Source organism: Vombatus ursinus, unplaced genomic scaffold (genome assembly GCF_900497805.2).
Source record: "Vombatus ursinus unplaced genomic scaffold, bare-nosed wombat genome assembly UNPS02014806.1, whole genome shotgun sequence".
NCBI lineage: Eukaryota > Metazoa > Chordata > Mammalia > Diprotodontia > Vombatidae > Vombatus > Vombatus ursinus.
Genome location: NW_020954584.1, coordinates 698,958 through 711,751, shown reverse-complemented (window position 1 = coordinate 711,751; position 12,794 = coordinate 698,958). Strand labels below are relative to the sequence as shown.

General features: G+C 35.9%; 1 protein-coding gene across 1 annotated transcript; it reads right to left on the bottom strand.

The window, feature by feature from the left end:
- Window positions 1–4,710: 4,710 nt before the first annotated feature.
- On the bottom strand, window positions 4,711–9,032 carry LOC114051830 (olfactory receptor 4C12-like). The gene is given in 3 exon segments (XM_027874230.1): window positions 4,711–5,567; window positions 5,570–5,633; window positions 9,027–9,032. Coding segments are annotated over 3 exon segments (927 nt in total).
- Between the last annotated feature and the right edge of the window lie 3,762 nt (window positions 9,033–12,794).

The window sequence follows — 12,794 nt, the reverse complement described above, 5'->3', positions numbered from 1 at the left end:
CATTCCTCCTGGCCCCAGGAAAGCCCCTCAGAACTGTGACCCAGATCCAAGCACGAGTAAAGCAAGAGATTCCTGCCTCAGCACTGGCAAAGAGATACCTGTAATCCCCCTCTGATCAACCATGTGATTCCCCCTCAGTCTGTGGGCCGGGATCTCAGGAGGCAGTTGCTGCCCCATGGGCATGCTCTGGACTTGGGGCTGAGACCTAGCTCATCTCTCACTGAAGCCACAGACTTTTCCCTCTGACCTTACACATTGTCTTTGGCGTTCAGGTGTTAAGACGTCTGGAAACCGCCACAGCTGCCTGCAATTCAGTCCTTTGAGGCCTGTTTCAGGTTTGCTGAGGCCTGGGTACCCACACCCAACTGAGCTCCTCTCCCCACCCGGCATGATATACCTTTCTGATCAACCATCCAGGGTGCCTTTGGCTGGAAATTTGTTTCACTCTGTCTTGTTGTGGGTTCTGCTGCTTTAGAATTTGTTTAGAGCCATTTTTTTTTGATATTTGGAGGGCTTTGGGAGAGAGCTCAAGACAGTCACTGCTTTCCCTCCACCTCTTGGCTCCTCCCCAAAATTATTAATTTTCTAAGATATAATTGTAATCAGGTCCTCTTTTATCCAAGTCTACCACTTTTACCAATTTTACTTCCTAAACATTCATAAATGATATTAAATTCTTCAGGATGATGGGATCACTATTCTCTTTAATTATTGCAAAAAAAAAGTATGTTCTCATTTACAAACCTTTTTTAAAAAAATGCCTTGCCTAAAAAATTCTGAAGAAAAAAAAATAATGTTCCTCCACAGACTAAAACTGAAATCTATCCCCTTCCCCCTTCCCCCCCCCAAAAAAAAAAACCTGCTGGAAGGCTAGCTTAGCTTTTCTTTAGACCTTTGGCTTAAATCAATTGTGTTTATTTGTGTAGATTTTAAAAGAAGAAAAATCTGAAAAGAATGTCAAATTCCACAACACAAAGTCAGAATCCCTTTTCTACATAAAAAATAACAACAGCTCTGCCTTTGGGTTTCTTTGTGCTTCATGGACCTTATTCCAAGTTAGTAATGGGATCACTGCTAAGATTGGCAGTAGAACTAAAGCTCCAGACCTGGAGTACTGGTCACTTGGTCATTCAATAAACAAGCATTTACTAAGCTTTTACTGTCTCTGAGAATTCATATATAAAAGAAATGAAAACACATGTTCCTTTCCCATAGGCAACGTATGTTCTAATAGAAGACACAGCACACAAATTATTCATTATATTCTAGATATATAGAAAGATGATAGAAAGCAAAATAGTTAGAGAAATGATGGTCCTTTAAGAGAGTTGTCCTCCTCCCACATCCAGATATTACAGGGATGGAGAGTAGAGAAGTAGCATGGTCAATTGTCATGGCCTTTCCAGAAACAACAATAAATTTAATATTTACTCTCAGAGCAAGTTATGATGAGGGTGAAGGGGTATGTATGGGGTATGGCAACAGGGTAGATTTCAAGACAGCCAAATGAAGGGCTGGTTGAAGTTCAGTCTACATTGAGCGTAGGGATGTGGAAGAGGGTCAAAATGGCATAGTAAAGGCAGGTACTTGACTGAGCTTTAACAATTTCCCTTCAAACAACTTGAAAATATTACCTCAAAATGAAGTCTGGAGTACAGGACCTGTCACGGCAAATTTCAAGGACAATTGAATTGGCAGTGGTGACTTTCTGAGTTTTCAGTTCACAGACAGTGCAGGGGTTGGATAACTGGTCAGAAAGAGATTGTAGGTGACCCTTTACTGGCACTGGATATACACCTTTGTTGCATTACCCATGGACAGTTCCTTCTTGCAGTCTCAGGTTAGGGGACAACTAACACAGTGGTAGTAGGGTAGTACCCTGGTCACAGTTCCAGAGGGAAAAGAGTACTTATGGTTGCTGACAGACCAGAGCACAGACCTTGGGAGCAATGACCACACCTCTCTTCAGATCATACCACCTTGGAAGAACTGAAAATTTACAGACCTCCAGAACTAGCTATGAAAACAGTAGCTCAGAAAATTTGAAGCTTTGGACAGTGGCCCCTTCACCCTGGAAATGAAGACCAACATAAAAAAATGTAAAAGTAAAGAAATAAGTTGGAGAAATGAGTTAACAACAAAAATTAATCTGAAGATATAAAGTTATTATAGTGACAGGGAAGACCAAAACACAAATCACTAAGAGATAACAAAGTCAAAAACAGCTTCAGCCAAGGCTTCGAAGAAAAATGGAAATTGGTCTCAGGGCCAAAAGAATTCATAGCAGAGGTCAAAAGTATTTTAAAATCAACTAAGCAAGAGAGAAGAAAAATTGGAAAAAGTGATGAGATACAAGAAAATAATGGAAAAAATGAAGAGTCTGGTAAAGGAAGCACAAAAAAATGAAGAAAATAAATTCCTTTTGGACAAGGAAATACAAAGAAAATAATTCCTTAGAAATTTAGAATTAGACAAGTAGAAGATATTGATTCCATGAGACATCAAAATAATAAATAAAATCAAAAGAAAGATTATAAAAGAAAATTTGAAATATCTCATTGAAAAAAAACAATTGACCTGGAAAACAGATTGAGAAGATATGATTTAAGAAATTTAGTGGACTATCTGAAAGTTACAATCTAAAAAAGAAAAGAACCAAGATATCATATTTGAAGAAATTTCCAAGAAATTCTGCCAAGATATTCTAGAAACAGAGGGCAAAATTGAAATGGAAAGAATCTACTGATCATTTCCTAGAAGAGATTCCAACATAAAAACTGCCAGGAATATTATAACTGAAATCCAGAGCTCCCAGGTGAAAGAGAAAATACTGCAAGAAACCAGAAAGAAACAGTTCAGGCAGCGTGGAGCCACAGTCAGGATAACAGTAGATTTGACAACTTCTAAATTAATGGTTTGGAATGCTTGGAATATGATATTCTGGAGGGCAAAGGATCTAGGAATACAACCAAGAATAACCTACTCAGCAAAGATGAGCATAATCCTTCAGGTGAATAATATATATTCAATTAAATAAAGACTTTCTTGCATTCCTGATGAAAAGATCAGAGCTGAAAAGAAAATTTGACTATCAAATACAAGACTCAAGAGAAACAGAAAAAGATAAACAGAAAAGAGAAATCATAAGAGATGCAATAATATTAATCCAATAAGATCAATAAGATAAAGATTGTTTAATCTTATTGAAGTCTCAGACCAGACACTTGACACTTACTAGCTGTATGACCCTGGGCAAATAACTTAACCACAATTGCATTGCCAAAAAACAAACAAACAAACAAAAACAATAAGGTTAAACAATTTGCTACCCTACATGAGAAAAATAATACTTATAATTCTTAAGAACATTATCGTTGTTAAAGCAGTCAGAACAAGTATACTTAGACAGAGGACATAGGTGTGAGTTAACTATGATGGGATGATATCTGAAAAGAAAAATAAAATGAAAGAGTGGGAAAGAGGAAGGCATAGGGAGGAAAAAAGAGAGGTAGAATGGAGCAAATTATCTCTCAAAACAGGCAAAAATAGTTTTTGTTGTTAAGGGGAAGATGGGTGGTGGTTATGGAGAATGATTCTTGAACTTTATTCTCATCAGAATTGCCTGAAAGAGGGAATAAAATACACACTCAATCTGGTGTAGAAATCTACTTTACCCTACAGGGAAGCAGGAAGTGAATGGGATAAGAGGAGGAGGGCACTGATAGAAGAAAAGGGGTTTGGTGTAGTAGGTGTTTGGAAGCAAAACACTTTTAGGAAGGATAGGGTGAAAGGAGAAAGTGAGAATGATAAATGGAGGAAATAGGATGGAGAGAAATATACAATTAATAATCCTATTTGTGTAAAACAATACATCACATTTCTCTGATAAAGCCCTCATTTCTCAAATAGAGAACTGTGTAAACTTTATAAGAATACAAGTCATTCTTCAATGATAAATGGTCAAAGAATATGAATAGGCAGATTTCAGATCAAGAAATAAAAGATATCTATAGTCATATGAAAAGATGCTTTAAATCAGAGAAATTAAAATTAAAACTCTGAGGTACCATCTGATACCTATTAGATTGTCTAATATGACAGAAAAGAAAAATGGCTAATGTTGGAGGTGATGTGGAAAAATTAGGAAACTAAAGCCCTGTTGGTAGAGTTGTGAACTGATCCAAATCTTCTGGAGAGAAATTTGGAACTATGCTCAAAGGGTTACAAAATCTTGTATACGTTTTTACCCAGCAATACCACTATAAGGTCTGTATACCAAAAAGCTTTTTAAAAGGACAAGGATCTATATGTACAAAAATATTCATAGCAGCTATTTTTGTGGTGGCAAAGAGTTAGAAATTGAGGGGATTTCTATTAGTAAGGAAATACCTGAACAAGTTGTGGTATATGAATGTAATGGAATGCTATTGTGCTATAAGATATGATGAGTAGGATGCTTTCAGAAAAAAAAAAAACTGGAAGGATTTACATAAACTGATGCAAAGTGAATTGAACAGAACCAGAAGAATAGTGTACCTAGTAATAGCAGTACTATACAACAATTAACTGTGAATTACTTAGATATTCTCAGCAATACAATGAGCAAAGACAATTCCAAAGGTCTTTGGCCAAGTATTTATCACTCCAATCTGCTTAAGGATTACTGTAACATCAGGATCATGAACGTGATTTTTTTTCTCCCATACCATACTATTTATTATGTAAATTCACTTTTTGTTTCCAGAGATTCCTCATAGCATTTTTTATCTCTGTGTTCCTGAGGGTGTATATTAAAGGATTTAACAATGGGGATACCATAGTATAGAATATAGCTACTGCCTTATCTATAGGCAGAGTGATCACAGGCCTCAGGTACACAAATATACAAGATAAAAAGGATAAGATAACTATAGTAATGTGGGAGATACAGGTAGAGAGAACTTTGTGTCTGCCCTCCAGACTGTGATTTTTCAAGGAATGCAGAATGACAACATAGGATACCAACAACAAAAAGAAGTTTAAGAGACAGATGAAACCACTGTTTGCTGTCACAAATAGACCGAGGGTATGGGTGTTCATGCAGACAGGATTGAGCAAAGGGTACAAGTCACACATAAAATGATCTATGATGTTAGGTTCACAGAAAGGGAGCCAGATTGTGAATAGAATCTGGATTGTTGCATGGATAAAGCCACCAGTCCAAGCTACAATCACAAATATGATGCACAACTTCCTGTTCATAATAGTCATGTAGTGGAGGGGTTTACAGATGGCTACATATCTATCACAGGGCATTACCATGAGCAGGATGATTTCAGTACCCCCAAAGATATGTTCTGCATAGACCTGGGTCATATACCCATGAAAGGAGATGACTTTCTTCTCATGGAGGAAATCCATAACCAGTTTAGGAGCTGAAGAAGATAAATAAATTGTATATATAAAAGACAAGTGTGCCAGGAAAAAATACATGGGGGAGCTTAAAGCATGACTGGTGGTAATGGTGACCACAATGGGCAGGTTGGCTGCCAGAGTTACCATGTATAAGGCAAGAAAAACTATTCTTTTTGTATCTTTGGATTCTGTGTAAGTCCTAATAAGATGAATTCAGTCACATTTCTTCCATTTTCCACCTATGTAGTTTAGGTAGTGAACAGAGAAATGAGAGTTGTCTTATCTGCAATGAAAAGTCAAGAATTATAGGATATCAAATGGGCATCTTGATCTTGATCTTGAACAAATTAAGAATCAAACTATTATAATAGTCAACTGTTCTAATGGAAATGTAAGTTTGCTGATTTTTAAGCTATTGATTCCCATCTTTTATACGCCTGATAATTCATTTCCCTACACAACAGAGCCATTGGAAAAAGCTCCTTCAAAATGAATGTCAAGGATATTTTTAAAGAGAAGGCAATTCTGTTAAAATTTCCTCAGGTCAATAGCATATAACTAGGGATTAGAAATCTTTCAAAAGCCAAATATTGTTTTGTCCATCTTTTTTTTCTTCCTTTAGCATTTTAGGAAGAATAAATAGCATATTGTAGTAATCTATGCCCTGACTCTCATTGCAGTAGGCCAGGGAAAGAGAGGTTCTTGGGGGGAAATTATATGATATTACAATAATTCTTTACAGTAGATTTTCTTTGACAAGCAGATTCTGAGACAAACACAGGTGATATAGTGTTTCATAGAATAAATAGTTAGAAAATACCTTAGAGAAAATCAACAATACACTGTGACATTTAGGGAAAAAAATAATTAACTTTGTTTGACCATGGTACAAATACATTAACTTATACTCATTTTTAATCATCTCTAAAATAGGTACTATAGAATTTCAAGAACATACCTCATGAGATTTTTATAGAAAAAAAGTTTATACAATAGGCATATATGCATGTGTGTGTATATGGATATGTAGAAGGCGTATGTAAAATACCTATGGAAATTTGATTTATCTGGCCAAACAACTTTATATCATGAATCAGAAAACTAAGATTCTGAGAACATTAATTGTCTCACTCACAGGCAGTCACTGGCTGAGTTGAGATCAGAATTCATATCTACTAACTCTATTGTGGTCCTTCTCCCAATATACCAAACCACTTTTCTTGATCACAAAGCACAGGCATTTTGATAATAGATGAAAGAATACTACAAAATACTAGCTGTGGAAGGTTTATGGGAACTGGAACTAGAAGGGTCTTTGAGGGTCCTTTCTAGTGCACCACTCTTCAAAATTTGAATCCAGTTTATAGCACTCTTTGCAATTAGCTAACTAACCCTCTTTTCAGGAATCCATTTTCTAAATAAAGATCTTATTATACATTGAGGCAAGTTGTTAAAATTCTATAGTCTTCCTGTACACTGAATCCAAATCACCCCCTCCCCTGCTGCTTATAATTTCTACCAACTGATTTTAAATACATTTTCTAGGAGTAGTAAGATGAAAGCCAATTTTTTTTCTATAACAATGTGTGAGATATTTCAAGGAAATTATCAAACATTTTCCTCCCTCAAAGCCAATTCTTCTTCAGAATAAATATCTTCAGTCCCTAAAGCCAATATATCAGTTGAGTGGTTATAGCTTACTAATGATGTTGTCACTCCAAAATTGAATGGTCTTTTCTTAGCCCCCATACCCTTTGATTTTGCTACTTTTGGCATGATTCTGATGTCAAGTCTACTTAGATACTTTTGCTTTCATTTCCATGTCTCTGATCTTTCCTGATTTCCCTTCATTCCCCTTCCCCAAATTGTTCCTTATTGCTCTTCTCTGTTGGCTCACTGTGCATTATTTCTCCCCTAAATATGGATGGATTTCAAAAATCTCTTGACTTTCTATGCAATTTCTATATTCTATCTCTTGATAATCTCTTCCACTCTTACAGTTGCAAATACTTCTTCAAAGATAACTCAGAGATCTGTATATTTCTATTAATAAGGTGATAGTTTCAGAATCTGTATCTATTTCTCCATTACTGGAGAATAAGTTTTGATGCTAATAATCAGTTATAGAATGTAGTCATATGACCACAGATGTAGAGTTGAAATAGATCTCAGAAATCATATAGTGTTACTCTCTATCTCATCAAATCCACCAACTTATTTTTATAGATAAAGATGATGAGGTCCAAAATTTTAAGCAATTTGCCCAAAATCAGACATACATGTTGGCAGATTCAACATTCAAAATCAGTTTACTTGGCTCCAAATTGAACACACTTGCCACTGCACCATAATTGTTCCAATTAATGCTCTCTAGGAGTTCCAAGAGTCTTAGAACAGTTAATAGCTTTACTCTGCTGTGAGACATCTGGGGCATTGTATATATGTAGAGTGACATAAATATTTCTTTGAAATAGACTAGGCTACCAAGACTATCATCTAGAAACAAAGACCTTACCATTTTAATATTAGAAATTAATGCTAAAAAGAGGAGACATTTGTTTTCATTTTAGTTTGCACTTACAAGTACTTTGAAGGTGACAGAAATATTTTGTATTCATTAGTTAATTTATACTTCATGACAACATTGTTAGGTAGATACTGAGCATTGTTATCCACATTTATAGAGGAGAAGACTTAGGTGGACAGAAATTAAGTGACAGGGATGCACAACTAAGAAATGTCAGAAGTCAGATTTGAATCTAGTTTTTCCTGGGTTTAATTTTAACACATTATATTCTATATTGCCAAATAGCCTCCTCTAATCAAGAGTGTATTTATGGAGCAGCTAGGTGGTGCAGTGGATAGAGCCCTGGCCCACGATTCAGGAGGGCCTGAGTTCAAATCCAGCCTCAGATACATATCACTTACTAGCTCTGTGACCCTGGGCAAGTCACTTAACCCCATTGCTAGCCAAAAAAAAAAGAGTAGGTGTAGGAGTTCTTAAAATATCTATCACAGTGACAACTTACATTTGTTGTCAATCTGCTAATGATTCCTTCCAGGTATATTTAAGAGGGTGGAGAAAATATTTCATTCCATGCTTTTAAAACTGTGTCATATTATATTTACATTTTCTTGAATTTCTTTACAATGATGTCTCCTTAATACGAATACCTTCTAATATGAAACATGTAGCATACTTTGGAGAAAATATAGGCATAGTTTAATTATGATTCTTCCTTCATAAGTTTTCAACTTATACTCAAGAAACTGGGAAATCAAAATCTTGTTCTCAAAATAAATCCTCTCTTTAGCTTAAGATCAGAAAAATAAATTGGAACACTGTGTTGGGATAACTGCTGTGCTGTCCTCTTTTCTCTGCACATTTTCTTTGGTGGCCTCATCATCTCCCATGGGTTCAAGTAACATCTTCATAAGATGTCTCCCAGAGCTATATATCCAGTCCTAATACCTCTCCTGAACTTCATTCCCAGACTACTGGCTTCCCTTTAGACATCTTGAACTAGATGAACCCATGGGCATCTGAAATTGAATGTGATCAAAATGGAATGAATTAATTCCCCTCCACAATGTTCTTTGCTTCCAAGGTTTCTCGCTCTAATTAAGCATACCATCATCCATTCTATCACCTACATTCACAACCTCAGAGTTTTTCTCATATCCACATTGTCCTTCCCCTCTTCTATCCTAATTATTTCCCAAATCTTTATTCCACATCCTCAACATTGCTCCCTTCCTGTGGCCATATTTCTACTTTCATAGCCAATAACATAGATTAGACTTTCATTACTTCCCTTCTGGACTACATAAATACCTTAACCAATTCTTCTTTCACCTCATAATCCTTCTGGATCTAATTAATTCTAAACACAGGTAGCAATGTGATATACATAAGCACAAGATTAATTTTGTCACTCCAATGCTCAATGAACTGCAGTAATTCCCTATTATCACTAGAATTATACAAAAGCTTTTTTTTCTTTGTTATTTAAATCCCTTCACAATGTGGAGACATATTTTACAATAATAGTGTCAAGGTCAAATAAAAATAAGCCTTTACATGCCACATATTAACTTAGAAAACTACAAATTAATATCATCTACATTGTATTTTTGTTTTTTATTTTGTTAAATATGTCCCAATTACATTTTAATCCAGTTCTGGTGGCAGCCTATGGGCTTTGAATTTGACAGCTCTGTTAAACAATAATGTTCCCCAGCATTCTTTTCCAGCCAAATTGGTTTGTTCTCTTTGTAATCTTCAACTGTGACATTTCTTCACCTTTCATTGTCTTTACATGAAGTGACTCTTAGTCTTGAGCTATACTTCATCGTGAAGAGAGAGCATATGTTGGAATATGAGTGGAGGAAGTGCAGTGGAATGACATGTCTCTCCTTCAGCAGATCAGGCAGGAGATCAGTGGAATGAGTATGGTAAAATGGCACGTACTTACTTCCCCAGGAGCTGGTTTTGTTACATGTCATGGCTCCAAAAGACATTAAAGATTCCCCAGGACGCTGGGGAGACCTGAGGCAATTCTACACTACCCAGCTTCCTCTTTCCCATTTCCTTGCATAATAAGACACAAGGATTTGGCTTTGTGTCTTTCACCTCCAACAGCATAGGAACAAGATCCTTTGGCTTCAGACATCAATTAGCAGTAATTTTAATGGATTTAATGAAAGTAACTCTTGGTTTCTAATTGTCTCTGTGCAATATTGGAACAGGAAGAAGTATGTACTAGCATTTTTTTTATTGGATTTATTGACTACTGTTTCATCTCACATTTTTTTTTAAATTCTTTGCTAGCAGGTTTCATAGCAGGAATAAACTCACCTATAACCATTCTTGTTTCCATATTTACCCAAAGTTTTCAAAATGTTTCATTTTATAACTTTGTTCAAGACAAAGAGGTTCTAGACAGTCTTTACTGGAAAAAAAAGACAATGAAAAAAGGGCCAATGTCTATAAGGAGAAATGAATGGTCATTGAAGTTGCAACATAGATGAAAAGTGGTAGGGGATATCAAGAGTCTCCACCTTTGTGACTAAAGGGCCTAGGGAGAATATTATGGGAGTTGGTGATAAAACAAAGACATAAATGTCCCTAACTGTGTACCCATAATGCATCTTGTTTTCATTCCTGATGAAATAAAATTCTCTCGGGAGATAGTAAAATGAAGTCTCCAATAACATTCTAATTTTTCAAGTAACTAATAAGAAGTCTTATTCAAAGAGCACCAAAATCTGAATCCAAAGTACATTGACCTCCTGATTGGGAGCTGCATTTGAAGTGAGAACTTAATTTTGTAAGATCTAGGACAAAAGCAAGTTGACAGCATTTGATAAAGGGAGAGGTCCAAGTAATTTACATTTTTAATCCTGTTTTCCCAAGTAGCATGTGAGGTCATGGTGGGAGGGACAATGATAACTTGTCATTAAACACTTGTTTACTGAGTGTCTCATGCATTCTCGTTGATATTGGGACATGAAATTAAGGTTCATCAGTACAGAAAGAAATGATACTTTTGCCCTATTTACATATGTTCCCTAGCTTTTATTTTTTCCATTAAAATTATTTATCTTTGAAAGTCTTTCTCTACTCTGCTCTTCCACCATGATAAAGAAAGAAAATAAATGTGTTGCAAACATGAATAGTCAAACAAATCAAATTACTCCATTGTTCATACCAAAAGAAAAAACACAATTTCAACCATCACATTAGTCTATAACCTCTTTCTTAGAGGAGAATAACACATTTCATCATGAATACTCTGGAACCATTTAATACATCAATAAATATTTATTAAGTACTTACTATTTGTCAGTTATGGAGATCAGTGTTGGTGATACAAATAAGAAAAAAAAAAGATATAGGTTCTGTCTTCAAGAGGCTTGCAATCTAATGGGAAAAGAAAGCATATGAAATAAAGCTGAAAAGCCAGAGGAATGTGATCCATTAAAGTGAAACAGGGTATACTGGACTCAGTGTAGAGTTGAAGCTAAGTAGAGCTGCTGATGGAAAATGGAGTTACCAGGTTTATGAGCCCTCTGTAAAGGCTTTGGAATGAGTTTAGTGCTTCATCCTCTAGCTCTCCAAGGGGAGAAGCAAATGAGAGTGAATTGAGAAGGTTTTGAGAATGAAAATCTGAGTCATTTTTCATGATGATGAGATAGCAGATGATCATTTTATCCTGAAGGTGAGGAGTTGTTCCATATATTTGAAGTCTAACAGAGCAGCTGATAAAATTGAGCTCTAAATCAGAATCCTAAAGTCTTACCAAGTTGTTTATCTTAACAATAATGTTATTATTGTATGAATTATTCTCCTGGTTCTGCTTACTTCACTCTGTATCATGCAAATCTCCTCAGTTGTTTTTTTTTTAACTTTCAATCATTCATTCAAGAAATGTTTATTAAGCACCTACTATGTGTCAGGCACTATACTAAGTCCCAGTGATACCAAAAGAGGCAAAATGCAGTCCTTGCCCTGAAGGAGTTTACAATCTAATGGGGGAGACAATATACAGAGCAAGTTACAAAGGGTATAAATAAGAAATAATTAAAAGAGGAAAAGCACTGGAATTAAGTGGGTTTAGGGAAGGTTTCCTGTAGAAGATAGGATTTTAGGTGAGGTTGAAAGGAAGCCAAGAAGGTCATTAGTGGGAGGAGAGGAAGGAAAGTGTTTAGACATGGAAAACAGCTAGAGAAAATGCCGAAAGCCAAGAGGTGGAATGTCTTGTTTCTGGAACACCAAGGAGGCCAGTGCCACTGGATAGAAGTCAACATATTAAAGTGCAATGTTCCAGAAGATTTGAAATGTAGGAGGGGTTAGGTTATGAGGAATTTTGAATGCGAAGTAGCACATTTTATATTTACTTCTGGAGGTAATAGAAATCGCTGCGCTTAACTGTGTGTGTGTCAGGGGAGGGGATTGATAGTGAGATTGTTGGATTTTAGGAAAATCACTTCAGTGGATGATTGAAGAATGGATTGACATGGGGAGAGACATTACAAAGGCAGACTTTGCAACAGACTACTTCAGTAATCAAGAAATGAGGTGATGAGGGCTTGCACTACAGTGAAGACAATGTCAGAGGACAGAAGAGGAAATATTTGGTATGTTGTAAAGTTAAAATCAATAGGTATTCACAACAGATTAGATAGAGGAGGTCAGAAATAGTAAGGAATCCAAGACGACTCCTATGTTGCAATCCTGAGTGACTAGGAAGTTGGTGTTGCTCTCTATAGTAATGGGAAGGTAGGAGAGGGAGGATTTAGGGGAAAAGATACTGTGTTCAGTTTGTAGTAGATAATACATGGGATTCACTAAGTGAAGAATTATAAAAGGAGAAGAAAATCCCAGACAGAACTCTGAG